At 42.6% G+C, this 27,187-nt stretch overlaps 1 protein-coding gene across 3 annotated transcripts in view; it reads left to right on the forward strand.

The window, feature by feature from the left end:
- zfpm2a (zinc finger protein, FOG family member 2a) overlaps positions 1-27,187 on the forward strand; it is a 119,967-nt gene that overhangs the window by 54,382 nt on the left and 38,398 nt on the right. For all 3 annotated transcript variants that reach the window (XM_079561755.1, XM_079561753.1, XM_079561754.1), the window contains 2 exons: positions 2,527-2,651; positions 20,369-20,480. In XM_079561755.1, the coding sequence (XP_079417881.1) occupies positions 2,527-2,651; positions 20,369-20,480 (237 nt within the window). The remainder of the gene's footprint in view (positions 1-2,526; positions 2,652-20,368; positions 20,481-27,187) is intronic.

A 27,187-nucleotide genomic window follows, 5' to 3' on the forward strand; every position in this document is an offset into this window, starting at 1 on the left:
AAACTAGTCGCCTCATTATTTTTTTACTACCCCCCCAAAAAAAGTGTGAATGGCTTGGCCAGGGGGGCCGGCTGGAGCTGAGTGTCAAGCGGGGCTAAAAGGGAAGTTGCATCCAGGCGGGTAAAGGCCGCGGGTCTTATCTGAGGACAAACAGAATGCATCAAGCGGTGGCTGTGGCTCGCAGTGATGACGACCAGCTGTGCTCCAATGTTTAATTATTTCTCTGTAATGAGCTTAGCCACCTTCCACTGCAGTCCAGAAGACGGCACAGGGAGCGCTTGTGTGGGGGGGGATAGCACAGATAACACACGTGATCTTACTTTTGGCGCCAGTCCAAAAGAGTGCGTGTTCATGCTAATAATGGTTCTCAAATAGTGGTCAAGGTTGGGATGCTGGGACACGGGGTCTTTCCTTTGGCACTCACAACATATGGCCTGGTTTGAGTAGTGTCTAAGAAATGTTAAAAGTGCTATCTCTTTACCGGATATAACATTTGGGGCTTAGTTTGTCAATCTGTGAAAATAAAACAAAAACAACACTCTTCTCTTTCTATGGCTGCTAAAAATCCAACTACAGAGAGCGTAATTTTAACATGTTTTGTTCCAAGGAAGAAAAAAAAAATCGTTCGAGCTGTTCACTTGAGGTTCTTGGCGGTTTCTGGATTGCATGTCCTACTTCAGTTTGAGCCCATTCTAGCCAGTCAAAATTACACCTGAAAAGATTTTTTTTTTCTATGTTGTTGCTTGGCGCTGAAAAGATTGAACCACTGCTCTAACATTCATCAAAGAGTACATTTCTCAGTGACATTTTCCCTTTGATTGTTAACGAGTGTATGATCAGCGAGGTGTTATTTGTATCGCGCAACAGCACAGGACCCATTATGTTTATGCATGCAAGGGAGCACATAAGCGCACATTTCCATAGCAGCGCAAGGGACGGACACAAAGGCGTGCCATAGATACACAGTTGATATTTCGAGCGGAGAACAGGGCCCGGGAGGTCATTATAGCACAAACGCATCAGAAAGTTCAGTAATCACCGCAGTCCATTCAGCGTCAACCCGATGCCCTGAATACCTATTAGCCACACATGCGGACACACAGGTTCAAAGAAACAATGTTAACAACTTGTGTGGAGTTTGTGTAGAAACAATAAGCAGTCGCCTGATTACAAGAGCGGATTGTTCTCAACTTGGTATGTCCTATTAAATACAAGAAAAAGCATAGCAAATATATGTCATCCTTTGTAATCTGTTTGTTTCAATTGTAAATCTGCATCCTTACTCCACTGTAAATAGAAACAGTTAATTAGAGTCTGGCCCCGACCTCTGACATTACTTCGTAACTGTGATGAAACAGTGTCATATAGCTGCAGTTTTCACACGAGACTTACAAGTGACTAAAGCCTTTTGGCTGTGGAACAGTTTGTGTCCGAGCGTTGTTAAAATCAGATGCGCTTGTCACAAGTGTCTGACTCATCAGTTTCCACCTCGAGAAAGAATCATCAAGGATCAACTACCGTATTTTCTGGACTAAAAGTCGCACTTTTTTCATAGTTTGGTTGGGGGTGCGACTAATACGTATATCAAAATTAATAATTTCACATGTTTGTTATTTTTGCACTGACAGCCACTAGAGGGCGCTTTAGGCTTGTGTACCAAAGCTAGATGGCCACAGCTAGAGGAACGAGTTTGCAAATGAGAGCTTGAACAACGTGATGCCGGGAGAGGCTTGTAAACGGTGCAGTTACACCTCCATGCCCAGGTAGTTGCCAAGGTTGGTGCGACTTATACTCCGGAGCGACTTGTGTGTGTATTTTTCTTCTTCATTTGGTATTTTTTGGCTGGTATGTCAAAGCAACTGATAGTCCGGAAGATACAGTCAATCAAAATCTTTATTTTTTTTATTTATTTTTTTATTTTTTTTACAATATGGCTAGGATGATATTGTGCAAAAAAAACTATTAATTTAAAAGCTACTCAAGTAAATGTGTCAGGGAATATGTTACCCTTTCTGCAGAGAGACACATTCCCATTTGTAAACACTCACCCATGGTCATAGGGGTTATCGTAACTATTCCATTAATCACCATCAAGAAAAAGTCTGCTGAATCTAAGTGATAAAACTGGTGGAGTACTAACACTGCTATCCGGTTTCACTGTTAATTAACTACAGCTCTAACAAGGGCTCGACTTCCTGGAACAGCCGAAATAGGCCTGAGCTGCTCCTGCCAGCCAGCGAGCCTGCAGTGTCTCACTGAGATTATCTGCACATGAGACACCTTTCAAGTAAGGTTAGCGCGCGGCGTGTGTGAGGAACACCATCTGATGGGTGCTCACTCGATTTGCTTATCCATTTTGAAAGTGCGTGGCTGTAACCCCGGCGGTTTATCGCGGGGCTCAGAGGCAGTGCTGTATATCTGCACATGTAGTAACTGTGATGTCGTGTGGACCTTGTTGTATAGAGGAATATGGGTGATGTCTGATTTTCTGTGTGTGTATGTGTGTGTGTGTGTGTGTGTTTTTAGGAGAGTTAGACGTCTTTCTGAAAGATGGAGAGCGACGGATCCACAGCCGGCAGCAGCTTCCCGTGGGCACAACATGGGGGCCATTTGAGGGGAAAATTGAGATGAACACAGACCCTACCACTCTGGTATGTGCATCCATTTATCAATATTTATGTAGTAAGTTCTCCAAGTGGTGTTTGCATGTCCTCTCCTTGGTAGGTAGATAGATTGTAATTTATTGTCCTCGTGAACCAATGCATGTGGAGTGAGCACAAACAGACAGAAAGACAACATTCTCCCACACATTGTCTCAAATAGATATCTACGCATGTAAACACTGGTTTGCCCTTTCCAATTCAAAGATATGCATGTGAATTTGTGAATATGAGTTGCTTTCAGTAAATGAGTGTGAAGTGCATGGTTATCTGTGTGTACATGTTTTTATGTGTTATCATCTAATGTCATGCCTAAGACCTCCAGTTTATGTACTTTACTATGTGGCGTGTTACTTTGCATCACTTAGGCTATTCACTCGTTCATTTCCTTCACATTATGCTAGTTTAATGTCATTCAGATACTTGTTATTTTAGTAGTGTGCGCCTTGTAACTGGTAAACCAATTGCCCACGATGCTATCTGCTTAAGAACCATAGTTAGTGTGATAGCATATAGTCACTGATTAAAGCTTTTTTTTTCCCACAAGGTAAGTGCATTTATACATTCTTGGCACATAATTGCTTTAATGTCTGCTTTTGGACTCTGCTTCTCAAGAGGAAGCAAATTAAACAAACAACCAAACAAAGCAAGACGAGAGAACCTGAGACATAACCTAATTCATTCTCAATATTGAGGGTATTTCTTGCTACTTCAAATATTCTTTTATAAATCATGTTTCTAGAAAGCCCCTCTGTCCATTGAAAGAATCTATTACCACTGACTCCCATGTCTCTCACGCCAACTCACAAAAGCTTTTGAAGTGCATCTATTTTAAAATTTTAAGCCTTATAATGTATGACAAAACCTTTTAATTGGTGGATTTGACGCTGGGCCCATGCGCTGAATGAGGTCCAGTCTTTTTTCATGTCCTGTACCCTGCAGCTCTCTATCTGCTCTCTCTTTGAAACATCCCTGGGCTGCTGTTGACCCACTGCTCTGGTGGAGTGACGAGTCCTCAGTGGATTTGATACTTTTGGATTAATTAAGACATTTCTATTAATATTGTAACCAGTCGAATATTTCATCCTGTTAAAAACATATGAAGGAGTCCACGAGGATTTTCCAATGCGAAAGCCTTTCACCCCGTTTAGCCAGATCGCTCAACTTTTTATGAAATCATTCTCAACTGTTTTCTATAAGCTCCCCTCATGGTTTTTGAAGTCATCAGTGGCTTTAAATAACTGGGGCCGCATTATAGCCGTGAAATATGGCTTCCCTCAGGCCGGAGTCAGTTATCCTTGGGCGGAAAAGTGATTTGACAGAGCAACACCTCTACTCGCCTTCCAAAGCAACTCAGCCCATATATTAGACCAGCGTCCTTTCACTCCGCTCCCCGAATAACCCCTAAGCCACCTGACGTCAACAACTTTCTATCAAACAATATGGTCTGGGACTAGATGCTTTATGGATACACATTTTTATATCAAAGTATATTGTTTATGAATTATTTTAGATACATTTTGCTCCCTAAGATGAGCCCTAATAACATGAAAGTAATTAGTTATAGTCGAATTGGTCTCTATAATTCCACCTGCTGCTAGATTTCCATTGGTCACGGGTATAACTATCAACTGTCATAGCTTATTACTGTGAGATGAGTCAAATATGGATTACTACAACCACATAGTACACTGCTCTTAAAGAAGAACTAAGCAACGTTATTACCATAATAAATACTTTTTGTACAAGTGTTAATGGGACTTGTACAATCTCATCTCCCCCCGGCGTCTCTTGCCAGAAAGCCACAATTGCAGCTCTTGCTCCGGCACAGGGAAAGCAGAGGCGCAATACACACTAATGGACTCACGAAGAAGAAGCTAACTGGCTAACGGGCAAAGCTAACTGTGGGCTAGCGCCACTTAAGCAGTATTTACAGCCAAGTTAGAGTGAAAAAAAAATATCTCCATTGTGTAAATGGATACGCAATATCCCTCTTTCCCTTTATCTTTTCTGTCAGCGTAGTATTTACTCTCACGGGCAATTAATCGGTAAAAAACCTCAACATGCTACGACACCTGCAGTGGCGCTTATGGCCTCTAGGGGCATGAGTTACTTAGTTCTGCTTTAACACAATGAGATCTTGAAACAAAAGTAATACTGCAAAGTTTTACGGCTAAAATACTAACAAATTAGCAGCAACTGTGATTAGCTTGCAGATCTAACATTATGCGCAATTTATATGTAGTTAAGCAGTGACAAAATTACCTGTATGTCTTTGAAACCTTGCATGCGTACGGTAGCAGTGTTGATCAAAAAACTAATTGGATTTTGGGTTATTTTTTTTAGCCTCTGTGTTTTCAATTTTGAACAACTTTTTGTCCACGTAAAGTTGTAAATTTGACATAAAACGATATTTTAAACGTCTCCTGATCAGCACAAGCTTTGTGAAAACATCTTGTTGATTTATCTGCCAAAATCCGTGTAAACTATGCCCTTAATCCTATCAAACCTAGCGCGGGACTGAGACTAAGTGCTCTCTGGAGTCCAAATCTCTCCCCCCCTCATCTCTAAACTGTGAGCAGGTGTTGGTCATCACCTGTAATGGGGCTGCAGAGGGGTCAGCGAGACTGCCAAACCACCCCGCAATTAAAATAAAGGAAACGAGAGCTGCCATGGTGCCTTAAAGCATCTCATGTGTGTCTTTTCTCACGGGAATCCCTTTTTTTTTAATGCTTTGCTGCTTTCCCTGCTCGTCCGAGTTTCATCTCTGCAAAAGGGCACTGGCTGTTAGCAGGTTTTCTCTCGCAATCATTAAAGTTTAGGTCAATGGTTTCAGTTTTAGTTTCTCGTATTATTATTATTTTTTTAGACACAAAAAATCTTGAAAATCACGTGGGAATCTACATGTCTGAAGGTGCATAGCTGTGCATCTTTTTCTTTCTCCCGCGCGGGTCTCAGTGGGTTGCCAAACATGTAGCCGTTGGCAACATCCCTAATATGGCGCTGCATTTATCTTGGTTATTTCAGTGGGGGGGGCAGGGAGTTGTGCAAATCTTAAAGCGCTGATACGTAGAGACGGTGTGAAAGTCTGAACTAGCCGCACCTGGAGACACGGAGAAGAAATATAGCGAGGGAAAGAAGTGAAAACAGGCTAATGTAGATGTATATGGGAGGGTGGGTGAGCGGCAGAGGGAGGCTGAACAGTGGAGAGTGTATCTGAGCGGAGAACAATGCGTGGATTGCAACTACTTCTCTTAGTCATTCTGATAAACGGTGTATTGTGTAGAATTCTGTACCATTTGCCAAAGTTTGCTTGCAGTCGTGTTGTTTTTTTGTTTTTGTTTTTTTACATCTGACCAATACACTGTCCAGTAAGCAAAGGAGGTATTATTTATTTGATCTTATTAAAGGGATATTTCAGGATTATTGACATAGGGCCTCATATCCTAGTTGTCCTGAGTGTTGTTGATTTCTGGAGATTTATTTATTTTAATTCATGCAGTCCTTATATTTGAAGAGTTTAGTGGTGCTAGGATAGTGCTAGGCTAGCGCATGTCTATGGTAGCTAGTAGCCTGCATTAAAAACCTCTTCAAGATCATCAGGTCGTCCTCCAAACGTTGCCATATCGGATTTGTAGAAAGCTCCTTTGTGAATTCCCAAGTAGTAATGCCAGCCACAGGAAAACAAACTCCTGTAGATCCGGTAACCCAGCAGATCACTCCGCCGCGGTGGAGCTTACAACCAGGAAGCTGATGCTGCTCAAATATAAGTTCTTTTAAATGATAAAATGGTTACATTTCAAAAATGATTCAGTCAACACAGACATTTATATTGGTAGTCTGGTGTTATAAGTGATTTGCCTCAGATGCACTGTGCTTGGGTCAGACTGTTTTTAATGCAGGCTACTAGTTACCATAGACATGCACTAGCCTCTAGCACTAGCCTAGCACCACCAAACTCTTGAAATATAAGGACTGTGTGAATTAAAAAAAAAAGTCTCCAGAAATCAACAACACTCTGCATAACTAGGAAATGAGGCCATATGTCAAAAATCCTGAAATATCCCTTTAAGCATGATGTGGGTATGTTCATAAATTAAGTAGTAATTGTACATTACTATAGGTGTAAAACTGAATTTAAAATATTTCTCGCAGTAAACTTTATGGAAACTCCCCTGCAGCCTATAAACGTTTTACAATCATTAGAATACATAGTACATGCAGTGATAGTACTTTATACACCAAAATCGACAAGATAGTCCAGTTGGTTTCATTTAATAGACTTATTATAGAACTGTAAACATTGTTACTGCATCTAATGATATTGTGTCCTTGTACCCATATTTGAATGTTCTTTAAGCTCAATGCCCCAATAACATACACTGTTGGAGTGTCTTTGAATGACTATAAAAGTGATTGCCTTACGTAAGGCCCCTGTCTCATCCTTCAAACCCCATGAGCCTCCGGTGAGTTATAGATATTGATACAAGTTTTAAACATTCATTTAGAAACATCAATCAGCCCTGACTTAACTAAGGTCAGGCTATTTTTGCACAGGCCGACAAGCGCATAGTCTTGCTTCCCCGTCTTTGGCATTGAGCCCAGATGGACCGAAGTGTAATGGCTGAGGCAAAGTGGCTTATATAGTAAATAATGAGGAGAGTGGTGGAGATTTGGGGCAAGACGATTCGATGTTGGCAAAGTCTGTATGGTTGCAAATTTTAGTTCTACTTCAAGACCAGTTCAAAATGTTTTAGTTATCATTTAACGTAAGGAACCACAGAATACAAAAGTGAATTTATGGTTGAAAGTTTCATTATTTTCTTTTACTTTTTGTCCTTCATTTTCCTCATAAAGAAACTGCGTAGAGTCTGTTCTCCTTTGGGAGTAGCTGAGTTGGCACTACCTTCATAAAACATACTTTCACTCGGTACTGAAACTGGCTCACAGGCTGGATTTTGGTCATGTCTGCCCTTACTGGTTGCCCTTTTGGCCACAAATGCAGTTTCTGTGAGGCTCCAAACAACTGACTGAAGCTACAGATGATGCAGAGGAAGAGCAGTGAGTGGAGCATTACGCGCAGTTGTTCAAGCAGTTCACAGGAAAGAGAGCAGTACGCGTTAAAAAAAGAAAAAAGAAAAAAAAAGAGAGAGACAGTGAGATAGCAGCGTGAGGAAAAACAGAAGGGAAAAAGCATAACAGGAAATCTGGGCATCTGCAGGACGGAGATAGGGTCACACATCTACGGCGTTTATCAAAGAGGGAAGCAGATTTCACAGCTGATGGGGCGGCCCGCGCAGGTTTGTGGACCCCAGGGGCGCAGCTTGGCACCCACACCAGAGTTATAGTTATTACTTTTGCAGACCTGTTAACACAATCATATGGCGCTGTGTAAGGGAGATCTATGCAGGGCCACGCTGTGCTACTTTCCTATCTTTCATCACCATATCAGTACATATTAAATAATGTTATATTTAAGATTCATGGAGATATTCTGGTCCGCACTGTCATATCAGTTGGAGATTTTTTTTCCTGGCATTAAATCTACCCTCTTTGTGCATCCATACACAGTATCTAATATATATTTTTTAAATGCATTAACCCGAGAAGCATTTGAGTAAGTATGAGACATTAAGTGAAAACAACACACAAGTAGAGATCCTCATACCTCAGATCCTTAAGACAAACTATCCAATCCAGGACTGCCATTTATATCCATTTGAAATGATGAGCATATGGTGCTTTTAGATTGTTCCCTGAGTCTAGCTCCAGTCAAATACAACAGTCAGGAAGTGGGATTTATGTCGCGTGTAGTATCCTTAAAACCATGGGTGTGTTTTCCATCATTCAAAACATGATTTGGTGCATGGGTCACTGTAGTGATACTTTACAGAAGAAAGCAGTATTGTAAAAGACAAAAAGAACAAGCTGAGTATATTTTTAGAGGTTCTCTCCTCTTCTTCTGTGTATGTGACTGATAGAGCTGCCAGCGCTCACTCTCATTCGTCACTCTCTCTGATCAATCAGACCATTAGAGTCCCATTACAGCGGCCCGGTGCAGGTGAGACACATGCCTCCGCCTGCTCCACACATTCCCCAAATTAACGCAAATTAATAGTGACACTCAGACATAAATGTGTGCAATCGGGGCTAAATGAACAGTCTGGGTCGAAGCTATTGAGTAGCAGGTGTCTTTAAAGGGTCTAATTACCTATGCTGGACAGGAGCGGAGCAGGGCTGGCCCGCGGTGTGCCTGCAGTAAAAGGCCTGGCCCTCAGAGCCTCTCATTGTAGGTGTTAATAATTGATTGGGAGGCAGCCTATTAATGAGCAGCAGATTTAGGGCTGTGTTGTAAATGTGTTGATGAGGCTGTAGCCGCCTCTTGTACAATGCCTTACCAATGCTAATTACGAGGGCTTAGTCAAGGTGCGCTGTAATGAGCTGCATTCAATACAATACTGGATTTTATGTGTCTGCAGGACCTTTTAGCACAAATTACACGCTAATTGAAATATAGACTTGTCTAATCCAGATTATTATCCACTAGTAGCTTTTCTACAAGACTTTTATTTACCTTATATGTTTTTTTATAACTTTGATCAAAACAGATTTGTTAAATTTAATGGGATAAAGTTACACTTGTATTGTACTTTTCTGTGACAACGGCAGAAAAGGTGTGGGTTTTTTAACTAAGTGGTTTGTGGCGTCCCTGTGTGTGGGACTGCTGTGCAAACTTGGTGTGAGCAAAGAGCTGCAGACAACTGGAGAGAGAAATGTCCAGATACTGTCCTCGTTTTCACCTGGCACAGGGAGGCACAGGCTGTCACCGATGGACTCTGATAATTGTGTGTTTAGTACAATTGTTATAGGAATATGGACCATGCACCAAAGCTGCTCCAGAAATGATTCAGTCCTTCACAACATTTATCTGAGCCTTGTGCCCACCCTCTCCCTTCAATATGTTTATTGTTAGCTACCCCTAAACTTTAACAAGTGGTGGCAGATTTTTCTGTTTCAGAAATTATATTTTTCTTCTTGTCATTGCTTCATTAATCAAGAGGAGGCATTCTGAAAAATGTTTTGTTTTGGAGGCTGCAATCTATTTAGTGTGTGTGTGTGTTGTAGTTAATCTGCGCCCGTGGCAGGTTTCCCCTCCGAAACGCAGCGCTAAGCAGCGGTATCGCAGGCCTATTGTTGTAGCCTCTGTCATAGCAAGGAGAGCCTGATGCAGGCCTGGGCTGGCCTGATAAGGAAAAGAGGATTCAACATGGCTGGAAAGGAGAATCAGTGGGACTTGAGAGTGGAGTAGGGATGGGGCAGATGCGCTCGCACAGACACATACAGTACATACACAGTACAGAGCAGACACACAAATCATCTGCACATCGCACTGGCACTGGCCCAGGCAATTATTTACAGTAACAGCCAATTACATATGCAAGAAGGCACCCCCGGATAGGACCTCTGTGTTGCATAGCAGCTAAATGACACGCATCGGCAGGACACAGCCTCAAATCTGCACAAACAAACTAACTCTTTCTAAACAAGGAGGTACACAGTATGTGTTTGTTAATATCTACGTTATGAGGAATATGGTTTGAAAGAGACAGTATCCATCAACACTAACAAGCTTTGAATTTCAGAGTCAGACCATAAAAGATCTGACTTCATCTAATGAAATAATGGCCCGCATTTTCGGCCGAGGACCAATTTGTGATTGCATGCATCAATTATGTCTTGGGATCAGACCAGTATCAGGGATGGGGTCTCTTTAGACGGCTGAAATGGTAATTATCTGGCCTGTTTTCTCGTGCTCAGTGCTATTCATGTATGTATTATCAAATCCAGGTTACATACAGAAGAGGGCTATTAAAGAGGCCTTTTTGATATGCAACTAGACACTTGCAAGTTTGAAACAGCGTTTGGGTCTAAATAAAGACATGGCCATCATTTGTTCTAGCCAACTGTCCCCAGTGTGTTTAGCTCTCGGTGCGGAGCTGGAACTCATTGCGCCCACGGCCTGTGTATTAGCTGTGAAGCACTCAGTCACTGGGCTACAGTCAGAGCTCTTGTGGCCACAGCCCAGCTCCACTGTTTGAGAGATAATGCATGGTTGAGTTGATCTACAAGTGAACCTGACATTTCACTGTCCTTACATCACAACACCACTACCCAAACTGATGTGGCGGGCCCAGATAAGGCGCCACACACTCATGGTCTCTGCTCACTGTAACTGCTCCGAGCTCTCCCTGGAACATGCTGAGGATAGACCCAATACAAGATCATTTGCTGTTTACTCAATGCTATGATATTGTTGAATTAATTGTAGATGTGTGTGTGCGAAGCCTCTTATCTGTAAATACATGATTATCTTATTGAGTGAAACCCTGGTTAGGGCTGTTTTGTAATTAAGATAACATTCAAACATCATAAAACGTGTTAATCCTATCCCAAGGATCAAATCATTACCTTTGCAAAAACACACTTATTAATCAGATCTTCTACTAATGCTTTTTTGTGGCGTTTGTACTGAGAGCTATCTGTGCATGAATCCTTTTTTTATGTCTATATTTGAACTCAAATTCAATTAAAAGACACACAGATCACAAACACTTTATTTACTATCAACAATAGTTTTTCTCCCCTTGTTGTTGAGACATTACCGGGTCAGTGAAGACTCCGAATCCCACAATGCTCCAGGTCCATGGGCACTTCTTACTCCCAGAGGGCTGTACGTCCTTCCCCTCCTGTCTGCTCTGCTCCATCAGAGACTGACACAGAGAGGATCTGTAACTGTCAGTGTCGACATGTTCAATCTGCATCTATCCTTCTGCGTGTCACAAACTCGTAAACAGCTTGATCTGAACATTAAGATGCATGAACAACTGTTCCATATGGGAAAGCAAAACACTTAAACAAGTCACCCGCTATCACTCGCGCACTTATCTCAGAGTCGTGCGAATTTGAATGACTTCTCGGAGCAGATTTGGTAAGATTCCCTTTTAGCTGTGATATTCCTACAACAAATAAGCGCAAATAGGCCCCAGTCACAAGAGTTAGTGACAGATGACAATAGTCAGCTCAACTCCCTGGCTTCACACGGATCTTCTTGTTTTACAGTAGGCAATATGTCTTCCCAAATGAACGATTCTCCAACACTTCAATACACAGCAGACCGCTACTGCTGCAAAGGCACTGAAGGAGGATGCAGAGACGAGGCAAATGGAAAGAAAAATGAAACAAAGTTGAGTGGTGCCAGCTGCTCCGCCATCTGTCACTGTCAGGCCGTAACTGTGAGATGTTGACACAACTTTCTTGAAAAGTGCTGCAAATAAAAACCCCGATTGTTTCCATTTGCAAGCCATATAATGATTTTTTTTTGGTACAGTTTCATGTACGTCGTCCTCATAATATTCTTTGAAATATTCACACTGTGCAAAGGGAAGCGGAGAAACGTTTAGTCAAAGATGGACTGGGATGACTGTGAGACGAGCTTGTACTACGATCTTTGGCAAGGGACCTTTGAAGAAGAAACCGCTCAGAATCAGAATAAAAAATGAATAAACAAACAAAAAAAGGGTTAAATTGTTGTTTCAGGGAAAGCAAATGGGCGCACGAGGCGATGGACATCTGGACAGTGTCCGCTGCCTCCTTGGTGGTCCACCCACACCTTGTTTAACACATAAGCATGAGGCCGTCAAAGCGCTAATATTATACTGGGGGTCGTCGGCAAACTAATTGGGTAACAAAGAGCATTTCCAGCTCAGGAATCCCATCTTTTACCAGTGCGTGTGCTGAGACTCTGATAAGAGAGTTCACGTCTAATGCATTTAGCGAGGGCCAAGTTCACCATCTTTATCTTATTTACTTAACTTGGTGTAAATATTGTTGCTCTTTTTACGGTGGATTTAGTGAGACCCCATTTCTCCGAAGTGCACCGAGGATCAACCCATCGCACATTAGCACATATGCAGATCATTATGGGCTATGCAAATTGTGTTCGCTCTGTTCAATTTGTTCGCCGTTTGAGCAAAGTTACAAATGTGATGAGCATCTTCCCTTTGTTCTTCGTTCCTAATTTGTTATACTTTGAAATGTGCTCGTTGCTATCACCGCTTCTTATAAATATGAATAAAAGGGTGTATGAATGGCTGCTGCTGCGAGAGAGAGAGAGAGAGCGAAATAGCCTTGCGACTTGCGAAGTAAAAAAAAAAAAATGAAAAAAAATCTTACACAGTAGATGCCTCTCTAATGCATCATGAAATTTCTGCCTCGACCGGAGAAAAGCGCAGGGTTCAAAAGAATATTAAAATCCAATACCTAAAGGGGAGAGCGAGGTTTATCTAAAGTCAGGGGCTTTATTCCGGCATCATTCTTGCCATTTTATTGTTTGTCTATATTTGCTGTTATTGACGCCGCTGTGGTTGTGAGAGTGTGGATTTGAACCCACTGACAAACTGACTCTAGGGGTTTTCCCTTCTTTCATTCACCCCCGACTGTTTATTCTCGTCCCGTAGAAGCAGTGGATCTGTCCGGAGCATGTGCCACCTACACACTCTGACCCCCGGGGGGCGCAGTAATATCCATACAGGTGAACATTACCGGCTGCAGGTTCCCTATTATGATCGCGCACACAGCTTCTCCTTGCTCGGGGAGTCAAGCCTAACTTACACGGAAAAGATCAAACAAGTCGTCCAATTGAATTCAAATGGGAAATTTTGTGTAATTCAAACAGTGAGTAGTGGAGCCGAGGTGCACTTCTGTCCCCTGACCAAAGCCAAACAGAGGAGGTACAAGTTTACACGGCACCCTCCAAGAAATGATTAACATATTCAGCCCCAGTACTTGTTTACTACTTCAAGTAGTCCTCAGACGTATTATACAAAGTTATGGAGCAAGCCATGGACTTTGTGAAGTTGAATTAAAGAACACGGAGGGAAACTAGGAGGCGGGACCAAAAAAGTACAAAACCCAATTACAGTTGTTTCTTATATCATGGAGACGTTGGTTACACTGACCCACAATGTTTATGACACTCAAATAAAGTTCAATATTGGGCCTTTTCTTTATTCAGCACAGAGAATATGGCACCCGCTTTACATGGTTAACATTATGAGATTACCTAAAACGGTAAATGGTCACACATAATGTTCAGTACATATAGTTCTTTTGTACCTCAACTGTGCACTCAAAGCATTTTCTACCACTCACCTATTCACTCGTACACCAGCGTGCACAGACACAGGAGTCAGTGCAGGGTTTAGTGTCTTGCCCAAGGAGACAGGGATAGTATTGGCACTGGCAGCTGAAAAAATCGGTCAATCTTTGAATCTGTACGTTAACGCTCAACAAGGCGACAGCCCGACCCAATTACACCAATGTTTAGGGACATCCAGCACTTCAAGATTGTAAAAGTTTAGATAATGTATAATGTAATAGAGTACTATGCATATTTATGAATCCCTGATATAATAAGGTTTTCTTTTGGTATTTGGCATTTGCTATTCTACTCAACGATGCTATTTCCAATCAAAAGCATCAGAGCAGTACCATACTGACCATAAAATTCCCGATGTTGAGTTGTGATTATCCCCAGGGCCAGACTTTGGACATGACTGTTCGAGCAGGAAGGAAGAGGAAGTATCAGGAGCAGAGGTGGAGAGATGGGGCTGCTTGTCTTCGGGGCAGATACAGCTTACACTAAACTGTTTGGCTTTAGACTTGGAGCACCTCAATGTGCCCGGAGCTCTGTGCATAGACCCCCCACATCCCTGCTCTATTCTTCACGTTTCTGTGCTGGGAACTTTAAGTGCAGACACGTATTTTTGTTCCGGTAGAGGTCAGCAAAGGGGCAAAGACAAAATAATTAATGTACTGGTATCACTTTTTTAATAAATGTTCAGATTCTAATTCTGTGGCGTCTTCATATAAGGAAAATTCATCAGTAATGAAATAGCTTTTGTGTGTGTGTGTGTGTGTGTGTGTGTGTGTGTGTGTGTGTGTGTGTGTGTGTGTGTGTGTGTGTGTGTGTGTGTTTGTGTTGCAGTGAAAAGAGCATTTACTACTGATTTGGCAGAGCTTCAAGTTTGGGTTCATGTCAGTGTATTTTAATATAGCCTCTTGATTGTGTGCTTTGATATTTTATGTATTTATGTACACATGCTGCATGCCCTTTTCCACAGCATTTTTGAAAACGTACTTTTTGACAGTAAATAATTGTGTGTATGTTATTTACACGCATCTAAACGTGTTTAGCAATCAGACCATACCCCCCTATGTGGGTGCAAATGTGACCACAGCTCGCGTCTCAGTCAAATAAGCAATAGCTAATGCAACACATGAACTTTGATGCTTATAGTCCAGTCAGCGGGATAAAAGGTGATTTAAATGAGAAAATATTTATTCCCCATAGCGCCGCCACCATGATAGCACCCACCTAATAAAGGCATGTGTGTGCACTGTGATGGGTGTCCCTTTAAAGATTCTGGGAACAGTAGTCACTCTCTCCCCCAGTTTAATCGATTCTCAAAATGAAAAGTCAATTTAACAAAGTTGAAAAGAGAAAGATGGGGCCGAGGCGAGGGGGGAGAAAAAAAAAGCATTCTCTTGCACTCAAGCAGTAAACTAACCGGCGCACATAGGCACACACAGGCAGAGATTTTGAGCCGAATTATCTCCCACCTCACATTTGCTCTTAGGCAAGCAGTTTAAAAGCCAAGCGATTGAGCCAGTGATCCAATTTGAAATGCAGAAATGATTAGAGCAGCGCCTGCCTCAGTTCATATCGAAATTCTCTGATTTATGACAGGGCAGGAGCCAAGATCTATCTCCAAAAGGGAATTAGTGTACGATTCCTGCATATTCCTTGTTATTTAGTCCTCCCAATAGCAGATGCTGTAGCCTTAGAGACAGGAGGAGACACGGAGAGGGGGAGGACCGGCGGATGAAGGCAATATATAGGTATCTTTTCATTGGAGCTGATGTAGCCAGAGCCATTTAGAGCAGAGAATGACACAAAAGCCGACTTGAGAAATTGTCACATTCCTTTATGCAAAAATATTGACAGAGAGTCTTATTTCAGTGAAAAATATATGCAGCTGCTCACTGTGTAAGCTGTTTGCCAGCAGAGGATAGTGAAAGACTATGTGAGCTTTGGAGCATTTATTCAACAAAAAAGACCCCGCGCATCCCGTCCATCCTTGAGGCTAAGAAAATATTAATACGGCGCGCGATAACGAGGGCTGCAGGAAAATCTCCCTTAATGAAATTTCCAGTTGACCACATGCAATTTGTTTCATCGCGCCGAACAACTAATTGCAGCGGACGTTATCAAGGTGTGAGTGTGCTGTCTGCTGTAAACTGACTGGTAAAACAGGTACAAATCCTTTATCCCCACTGCCATGTTAGGAGCAAAGGACACATAAACTTGACATAACCCATACATAAGCTTGTTTTTATATGGTTAGAAAGCGAGCGTTGACAGGAAGGGAGAAATTAAAGGGGGACATTTTGCATTCAGGAAAAAACACAGGGGCAAAGAAAGATGGAAATGCCTCACAGAATACTCAAAAACACATGGGAGGAACATTTCTGGACTTAATTCTCAATCTTTAATCATCAAAACAAAGATTCAAAAAGCTAATTTAAGGTACACATCCTCGTGCGGGTTTTGTTTCAACATGGCTCCATGGCCTGTCTTCTACACAGTGTACTACATATCCTACATACTGCAGTGAGCGGGTGCTGGAGCTCCATGTATAAAGCCAATGAGTGTCTAGAGATATTTAGGCGGAGTGGTTTTGATCTCTCAGTTGTCTAAATCCTGCAGCTGGGGATCAGGATGGATACAGTGCCAGTGAGTGACCTTGGTGGGGGAGAGGGGGGAAATCGAAGAGCAAAATAACCATTGGCAGCCGCAGGTTTGTGCGTCTCTCACCTGGCTGACCGCGAGCGGGTTAAGAGTGTCCGCTGGAGCTGAAATGGTCAGTGGTGATATCATTAGCTGTTGTTTACACAGGAGCAGGGAGTTAGCTGAAGCTGAGTGTCACAAGCCACTTTCTTCTTCACCTCCTTCAGCTGATCAGAGGATCATGGTATCAAGGAGGGATTAGTAGCGACTTGGGATTTGTGTGATTGGTTAATTTATTGCGGTGATGGCAGGTCTTTCATCTATGGCAACATTTAATCAGTGCAGCCACAGAGGCTATTACAGGTTAGCTCTTTTCTGGAGTCGGTCCGGCTGTGCCATCAGCTCTATCACAATTCCCCTGAAATTTCCAAATTATCTGGAACAGGCTTTAGCTCCTCAGTAATAAAAATTAGAACAGATTCCTGATAGAAGCTTTTGCTCGCACCGGGCCAATTATAAATAGTACAGCCCAGCCTTGGAAGAGGGAAAAGGCAAGAGGAAAAAATCCAAGTCTGAGAGATGTGCGCTCACTTATCGTTGAGCCCCTGCGCCGCTCTGATCCAAATCCGTGTGGCTGAAAATTTATATTAGATTTTATCACAGAGGTCTAAGTCTAGAAAAAATCAATGAAGGTTATCTTTTATGTTGCAGCAACTTGTGGAAATATTGATTTTCATTTTATGGCGAATTTGGAGCATCAGTTTGTAATCACTTCCTCGCTGACTACACTGTTTTGGTCACTGTATCTCTTACAGGCTACAGGAACGTAACTGAGGGAGTGAGAAAATAGTAGTTTAGTATTGCACCAGTGGAGTGAAGGCACAGGAGGATAAAGCAGAACGCATTACACAGGAGAAGGGCCAGAGGGCTGCACAGCCTCTGACAGGGATGAGACTGTGAAACTGATACTAAATGTACCTCTATATACCATATGAATGTTACATAGGTATGCTCCTTTTTGAAGATTACATAAATATTCAACCCGGAAAAAAAGAGCACCTTGGTGAATGTTTTCTTCACATTGTATTTACTCAATAATATTACCCCGAGTGCCACATGAACTGCATGTGACATTGTATTGAAGTCATATACAAATGGACTAAAGATATGAACATCGTATGTTAATATTGTTTAAAGTTTACATGAAATACATCAGCGGTTAGTGCTCGTGGTTCACAGCTAGATGGTCCTGGATTTCGATCCCCAGCTGGACGGGGCCTGTCTGTGAGGAGTTTTCATGTTCTCCCTGCGTCTGAGTACTCCGCTTTCCACTACCACTAAAAACAAGTACATTAGACCAGTGGTGGGGTGTTTACATGGCCCATGTGTGTTCATTAACATGTACTGTCCCCACCAAATAAAACAACTAATGAATAAAAAATAAATACCAAACTCACACACGTGTTTCCCATGGGTGTGTTGGAATTTAATTGGCTGTGAAAGCACAAATCCATTGACAAGGGGTGAACAAAAGTGTACAGGAATGTCTAAAAACAGGAACTTGTCTCATCTCGAGTGTCTCAGGAAACAATGCATCCGTGTTGCTATTTTAGACTTTGCCAAAAAGCCTCTCATCGAATCCTACAGTTGACCCAGCTGATCGCATTGTGCCCTTGCCGGGGAGAAACCGTCATTTTGTGCTTGTCAGTCTCCATTCCCTGTGGCCCGGACACTTAGACCAGCTGATCTGCTCCTACAAATGTTTTCATTTGCATTTAGCCGACACTCCCTCCCTGCGCCCGAGCCCCGCGCCCTAATCCCCACTCTGTGTCGCGTGCACTGGCTTCTCTGCGCGTCTTTGTCTTTGTGATGCCTGCTAACATGCGGCATGCTTACAACGCACTTAGGCCACTATTGTCAATATAGATGCATTATGTAAATCTGTGCTCAGACATTGTGCTGGGTTGTTGCTCTCGCACAGTTTGCACCAAGAAGAAAAAAAGCTTGGAAGCAGTACGAATTGGCTGCAAAATCCCAAATAGTGCACATTAGTCATAACCTTAAAATGCTCTGGTAACAATGTGTGAAACAAATAAGTTGTGATTTGTAACAGCGCAGAGGTGTCTCGTTAATGCAGTGTTTAGTCCCTGTTGGCCCCATTAGGAGCATCTGGAATATGGCAAATTCCCAGCGGCTCGGAGGGACACGGGAGAGGCCTCTATAGCGCTGAATAAGAGAAGGCTCCCGTCTGGAGATCTAAGAAAGGGTTAATCTGATTCCCATTTCAGATAGTCGTCCGGGCAACAATCGGCCGGTCGCTGCTGCTCCTTTGACAGGGCTGTGAGATTTCCAGGTTAGCCCGATAGAAGACTTTATTGTGAGGCTAATTTGAAATGTGAAATGGAGGATGACTTAAATTACAGAGGTCTTCTCTCTCTCATCTGCTGCCAGCGCGGGATAAGGCGATGCCAGCAGAAGGAATAAGAATATCAACAGACACAATTTACTGTCTGTGTTTGATCACTTTGGCAGGGAGTGATGCCAATGTGCACGGATGTATATATAGGGAGTATGTAGCAATCTGTCTTTATTTAGAATCTCTATTTGTGTTGTTAATTTTGCAGACAAATCCGTGACAGATCCCTATCTCCTCTCAGACATGTATTTGCTGTTCCTTAATAATGCTCTAAAAATCAGTTTGTCCTGCAGCCTGTGAGGAGATAGAGTTCACGTGAGAAATGGTGGTGGCAGAGGAGGCAGAGGAGGAGGGGGCAGGCGGTGCACAGTGCTCATCTCTTGTGCATATCTGTGCCAATTCAGACCTCTAACATGCTCAAGTGACATTTGCATTTATCCTTGAAGGTTGTTGCCTTTTGCGGGGGAGAGCGCAGTGAAAGGCGCAGAGAGGACTGGTATTTTTCTGGCGTATTAGGCAGATGGACAGTGTCCTGTCCATTTGTGCCTCAGATGGAAAAAGAAATGAAGAGTCGAGTTGCACCCCAACCCATTTTCCTTTAGCTAAACTATTTCGGTAGACGTCTAATGAAGGAAGGCCCTGGGGTTCAAAAGTAATGGCCTTGAAAAACTGACATTTTGCCTTTGAGTAATAGGCGACTGGAGCCACAGTCCGAGATGTGTCTACCACCCCCTCAGCACCATTTTGCCTGTGCAGTGCAGCCTGGCCTTTGAAAACAAACAGTATTGTGTAAAAGTAAAATAATATCATGTGGATAAATAGAGGCAGCCAATCTGGTGACACTGCGCTGTGTGAATCTGCAATGAGGGGGTTGTTGCACTCTATCTCCCTCCACGATTTTTTCTGTGCGAGAAATGAAACTCCACATTTGACCTCTGACCAAGAAGAAAAATGACCTTACACATTCAGAATAATTTTCCGGCATATTATAAAAACTCTAACCTCAATCGCCCTTTGAAATGGATACTGATTCTTTAAATTCTTCCCTGCTTGTTTCAGGAAATAGTGAGATCTTGGCGATAGTGAGGCACAATGTGCCCAAAGTTCACTACCGAGCGCCCACTTCCTTCTCTCTCAAAGTCACAGCCTTTTTACCTTGTTCTTTCTCCTTTTCTTTTGCAATTCCCAGACCCTGGAGATCACAATCTCAGGGTTAAATTCTCCATGATAAGTATTTTTCACACATTGTGCACTAGCCACCACTCTCCTAACAATTAGACACACTGGAATTCATCCCGAAATCCTCTCTAAAGGATTGTGCCATGCTTTACAGTTTCTGAAAATTATGTTTATGGCAATTCAGAGCATAACTGTGTCTTATTAATGCTGCTTTAATCACCAGAATAAGCGACTGATTGGTGTGTGTTATCTGTCCTGCTGCAGAAGACCAAGAGCACGGTCCCGGTGGTGCTGAGCGCGGGCCCCAGGTGGCTGCTGGATGTGACTTGGCAGGGAGCAGAAGACAACAAAAACAACTGCGTGGTGTACAGCAAAGGTAAGCACTCAGACTCACACAAACACACACGCATAGACGCACCCAGCCTGTTATCTCCGAGGCACGCAGGACGCCACGCCATGTGCTCCCACAAAGACACTGACATCCCTCTATCCTCATCTCCTCCTCTCTCTTTCTTTAACTTTTAACTTTTTCTTTCTCAAAGTCACACATGCACGCACGGCGAGCACACAGAAACCGCCTCTCCTCATCCTAATCTGTTGTTCTCATCCACTCAGTAATTTATATCACTAAAAGTGTGATTAGGAACTGAGAAACATCACTTGACACACTAACTTAATGGTCTTTAGATTTCACAAGGTAATTAATGCCCCTTTTTTTTCTCCTAAGTGAATCCCTATCTCCAAGCAGATAGGGCACGCAGCTTGAGTGGAGGCTGCTCCAATTTGCTTCATATGTTTCCAACCGATTTAGTCGAGCTACATGTTCAGGCTGTGACTGACTTTAGAAAGTGAGGAGCTTTTTTATTTTAAGATGGTACATGATTAGCTCTTACTCGTTAGTTTAGCTCCAGTCTGCAGTGGATTCTGCTCTATGGAAAAATATCTTTCACTATTGTTGTTAAAGTTTTATTACATGATATGACCCACGCCTTGTCGGAGATTCAGAGAGTGCTTTGTATGCATTTTTTTTTTTTTGTGCACACCCTAACCCTAACCCTGTGCGCACATGCCTTTGTTCACACACTAAACATAACACAAAGATACCAGCAGGATATCCCAAAAAATGTTAGAATATGCCGGGCCACTATACACAGACAGATTAACCCTTTGGTGATCTGTATTTTCTCATCTGCTTTGTTGGTAGCTCCACTTTTTTCTTGCCATTGTCACACCTCACCCGCAGAGAGATCATTGAAACAACACAAATGCAGACACGTTTTGGTTCGTGAAGGTTGAACGAAGAAGAAGAAGAGAAAAAAAAGGCCCTGTATTTATCACTTTTCAGAAATGATTACGCCGTGACAATACCCCAAAGCTGAAACTGAGCTGCCTCTGCCTCAAAGTGAATAAGTGGCAGGAGTGAGGATTTGCACACACACAAAAAAAAAAAAAAAACGGATTTTCGCTCTCCCAATTCTCATCTAGTAATCACTCCACTGCACTGGGGAGTTATCCTCTTAACCGGCTACTTAACTTTGTGCTCTTTATCGCCAAATCATTAAAGTTTTGATAAGCTGTTAAAGCAGATTACGCACTTCCGCTTTTTAAAATTGTCTAATCTTGCAGCTCCGAGAGAGTATATAAGACAAAAATAGAGCAATAACAGGATTTTTGCCGGTTTTGTTGCGTTACTTTCATACATGTATCATCCAGATAGCATCAGAGCAGCCCCCGTCACCTCCACTGTCTCTCACTGGCGTCGCCTTTTGTGTGTGGCACTCTCCTACTCCCGTGGCCTTATTAAATTAAAGACAATAACTTCTGCAGACGTTCCCCAGCCGAGAGTTGCGGTGTTTTGTGTGCCCGCGAGTTTATTAGTGCAAATCCTCCACGAGAATCATCCGATGGGGAAGATAGTGTAACGGAGCTTTCTGAATACAAAGCAATTATTTAACTCGTAAGTCGACACTAAATGCTACTTGTAAACCTCGCAGTCCCATTACGATTGTCGGGGAACCGTTCGCAGCGCTCCACCATCTAAGAGTTTGCAGTAATCCGTGCGCAATCATTCGCTAATGATTAATTCAAATGTGGAAGGTGGAGAGTGTGCTTCAAAACATCATCTGAAGTAAATGCATCTCAATAGAATGATGGGGAAGAGTGCGGTATAGTGTTAATAAATATTTATGCAATGCCTATACTGTGTCAAAAAGGACTATAATGCTGATCGAAATGTTTTCAATACACCTACTGATGTAATATTTAGGATTTGAACCTGGCGGTGGACTTCATCAGCGCTTTCCAAAGCCCCTCATTTCTTTGGATAACCCGGTTAGGTGAATGTAAGGCCCCAAAATTGTTCCACATTTTTCCCCCTCTTACCAACTTTTTCCTTCTGAAAGTAGTCAATCTTTGATGGTTTTGAACACTTGGAGCCTTACGCCCCCTGTCCGGAGTGTGACTACATTCCTGCCCATTCACTCCTCTCTGGCTTCTTTTAAATATTCCTATCTGCATGTGTATGTGTGTGTGTGTGCGTGCGTGTGTGTGTGTGTGAGCCCTCTGGAGGTGACATTGAAATTGAATGTCCGTCCTCTTTCTGTACCAAAAAAAAAAAAAAAAAAAAAATCAAATCTTTGTCAAATTCCAAATTGAATTTTTGCTGAAAGTTGGAGAGGAATCGTGTTTATCATGTTAACGAAAGCGGCTGCAGACCAACTTTTCCTTCAGCCGCCCCAGTAAAGCAAAAAAGGCCTGGACTTGGGGGGATATCTGTAGGCTGCTTCATTGCTCCTGTGTTACTTATGGAAAACAGTGAATATCTCAATACACATACGCTGGGCAAATGTGTTTTTTTTTTTTTTTTTTTGCCTCACGTTTGGCTGGTCCCGGCTTCCTTTATAGCTGCCTGTGCGGAGATAGGAGGACTTCACTTTGGAAGTTGGCCAGCGTGTGTGTGTCTCTGGGAGAGTCTAAGTGCGGCGCGGTGATTGGTTTGAGTGGCTTCATACCTGTGATTTCTGCATCACATTTTGTACAGTTCTCAGCCTTAGTGCACTGTAAACACATTCGCAAATGATCCGAACAACATTACAAAGAACTCATTTGTCTCCACATGTGTCTTTTTACATTTTATTGGCTGATTTCTTTGTATTCTAACTTGTTATTTTTAAAGCAGGAATATAATCAGTTTCTCCTATGCCAGAGTAGTGTTGTTCGAAAGTCATTCCAGCATATGTCCCACCATCATCTAAACTTGGCGCTGTTGCTACAGATAGACTTCATTTAGGGCTGCGTCAACATGAAATAGTTAATGTTTATGAACTTAAATAGTTTTGGAACAAACCATTTCCTCAGCTTGGTTTAGTTGATTGAACTTTCACAGTGTACTTGTCATTCAGGAAGTTGAGGAAGTGTGTGCAGAGGAGAGGATGGCAGCGGTAAAGTGACTCCTGGGAGACCTGTATTGTGTGTTATGTATTAAACATGGGCTGAATTTGTAACAGGCAGAGACTGTGTGAGTGCGGTGGCCTGCAGGACGCCCCGGGTCCTCAGCACTGGGACAAGTTCACCTCACAGCACACATCACTAACGGCAACCGGGACTATTTCAGGAGTTGCTTCCACTAAATGTGTGTTTAACTGCAATTTGTTTATGGATTTGCTGTCTGTGTCAGTTTATATAGATATACAGACAAAATACCCTAAGTCTTCTTGTCAGGTTGCTTGTTCAAAACAGTAATAGTAGTGATAGTAATGGTTGCTTCAGTAATCTGTACATTAGTCTTTAAAACCTATTAGTTTTACCTTTACTTCAGTAACTTTGAGCAACTTTTAGTGTTCATTTTCCTCCATTGAAATGAAATGTATGTTCACAATACTGACTTGGAGGTCATAAACCTCAGTCCTCTGAACTATCACTTAGCCACTTTATTAATATACTTTCCTCCTGGAGTTTTCTCTGTTGAAATGGGAGTAGCCTGCAGTGCGAGGGGAGAGTGCAGTATCTGTGTGTCCCAGCCTGTCAGCGGGGCCCTGTTTGTTTTACATTAAACTCACAGCATCCAGCCATTACTAGAACTCTCCACTCCAGCACTGCGCTAACTCATTATCGAGAAATCCACCTGGAACTCCCACAATGCACTGCTGCTGCTGCTGCCTGCCTGCACACCCCGACAGACAAGTCTCTTTGAAGCGCTCAAGTTATAGGAAAGAGGAGTGCGCGGAATAATTATATGTTACAGTAATGCAGAGGCGAGCGCAGGGGGAGAGGCAGGGAGAGAGAGAGACAGAGGCAGTGACAGACAGGGAGCACACAAACAACAGATTGATAAACAATGCAGCTGGGACGGCGCTGACGAGTGGGAGACGAGAGATGTGTGTCATCGGTGTCGCATCACTTCAATACAAGCATCAACAGAGACGCTGATGGGAGGACTCCTGCGCAATCTGCTCCTCTGTCTAATTGATGATAGGGGGAAAGCGGCGTTTTGAGTATGTTTTAAAAAACTTCAGAGTAGAAAGTATTGAACAGCATATTTTTTAATAAGATGCTGTCGGCTTCAAAGGACGGGCGAGAAAAAAGATTGCATTTTACTCTACAGCACATGGTAATAGGAAAAACGCCATGGCAACAATTATAATGCTGTGTGAGAAAAATGACAAGACTTGTGCCACAGCTTGTCTGAAGGCCAGATCTTAGACTTAGACTTAGACTTCAAAAGCGTGAGGAATGGCATCCCGCGTTAGTCTATGGCAAGCAACCGCATATGCACGTTTGATTAAGTGCAGAAAGCACAGAATTCTGCGCTGTTCCTTTCTCTTTTTTTTGGTCTTGAACCTACATTGTACTAGCCCATTGTCACCTGATATCGGAGACTATACTCCCCGACTGTGACCATTATATGTAGAATTATACAGAGGTCACCTAAACTTTTCTACTATAAGCGGCTTAAGCCAGACCACATTCAGATACAGCATGTCCAATAAGTCTCCGGAGCAACTTAGCCCTTTGTTCGAGCCCAAATTGACCAATGTAACTAGGCCGTTTTACATAAGCCCGCGTAGTGAAGAATTAACCAACTGGCTGCACTGTTATTTCATATTCTCTAAGTCCCTTCAATCAGATCCTCTTTTCATGCCTTTGTCCACTAGTCCACAGCCTTGGACTTCTGAGGCATAGCATGAACCAGCATGACCTGTTTGGACACAAGGATACTGTGAACAAAGATGGGATGAGAAAATGTTTTGGGCCAGAAATCGGAGGCATCCAAATCTCTCATTCAAATCCTGTAAGTTGAGTAAATGTAAAGAGTGGAAAAAACTGTTTGTGTTAAGTTAACACACACGTTGCACTATGAGCACTGTCACTATAGCTTACGGTACATAATCTAGTACTGCTTTTTCTACCACTGACTAATTTTTATCAGTGGTGCATTTATAAGATAGCAGTTGGTTTGTGTTCTCTGTGTGCGCATCTCAATGGGAAACTTTGAGAAGCAACTTCATGTTTGACTTGGTATGTATGGAATATAAGTATAAAACATGCATAAAAAGAACTTAAGTATAAATATCTATTTCCTTCCACGTCTGCTTGGAAAAAAAAAGCTCCTCTTTCTGGTCGCGTGTCGCTCTGTACAGGCAGCGACCAGAGGAGTCTTACAGTTCACTGTTTAATTGTTCATTTCAACCCTGCTCTTTCAAAATGACTGCGGCGACAGGAGGTGCACGGCTTATTATATCTTATCTGGGGAACATAGCGAAATAGTGTGACTGAATAATAACTAAACACGCCACACAATGTAAAAATTTCATTATCAGTGTATTAAAACAAAATTGTACCCTAAAGGAGTCCCCTGCCACAGCTCCGAGCCGACGACTAATTATGTTTAATTAAAAGACAACGGAGATCAACAGAATCATTTTCATTAGGAAATTATTAACGATTGCACTGCAACAATAATTGATTGCAGCGAGCCACATGATAAGTCTGGTCAGGCCGCGAGTGTGAGAGGCGAAAGCGTAGATGCTCCCGGTTTAAGCATTTGGCAGGCTTGTTGTAAGGCCGTCTTCTAGCTAACGCTTGCACATTAGCAACTGAGGAGAATTTGTAAAGGGGGTTTTGCAGAGAAGAGAGGGAGGAGGAGGAGAGAGGGGGAGAGCGAGCCTCGCGGGTTAAGAACGGCAAAATCCAAATCGCTCTGCCATCTGAGCGGACTTAGCCGTCCCACACATGCATTTAGGAGCATTTGTGCGACACACAGGGCCAAAAACACAACAAGCATTAATTCCAAAGCTATTCAAAAAGGGCGTCGCTGCCTTCCCTTTCTTTGCGCCTCACTGCGAGGCATATGGACATGTTCGGAGACACAGCCGCGCACTCGCGCCACGCTGCTCCATTCATCCCTAGACGCTTCCCTCCGACACTCTTTTATGAGCATTGTTCTCCTGCTTCCCTGCGCTAGACGTTATGTAGCACGGAAGACAACACATTCTGCAAACAGCAAAAAAAAAAAAAAAAAAAGAAATACCGCAAATCCACATAATGATTCCTGACACATATAGATCCGTCTGTATTCTGCCGAGTCTAAGCTTAAGACAAAATGCAACAAAACATGGAGGTGATGCACAAAGAAGTGATGGGCAGTTATGAGCAGGGATATTGTGCTTTAAAACATTTAGGGCAGTGCTTCCCAAACAGTGGTACACAGGCCAGGATTTAATTTAAGTGGCCCTTGTTATACATCAGTTTTTGTCCAGTCAGGATTTAGACTTGTAGTATTGTGCATGCTTGAATACAAATAATGATATGAATAGTAGCAAATACAATATATATATCACATTGGAGAAATTGTACATCTTCGTGCCTTTCTCTCTACATTTTGAAACGCCTTCTCGAGCTATAAGTAGGCCCACTTTTCCATGTCAGGGCGGCGCTCAATCCTGCTGCGACCATTAATTATGAGACCATTGTGCACTGGTGTGGTCAATAGGAGTGACGTGATGCACCAGCGTGGCTTTATAATCGTCTGAGTGGAGTACCTGGACACCGCTCAGTGTTTTTTTTTTATTATTTTTATTCAAG

This window comes from Gobius niger (assembly GCF_951799975.1).
Source record: "Gobius niger genome assembly, chromosome: 8".
Lineage (NCBI taxonomy): Eukaryota > Metazoa > Chordata > Actinopteri > Gobiiformes > Gobiidae > Gobius > Gobius niger.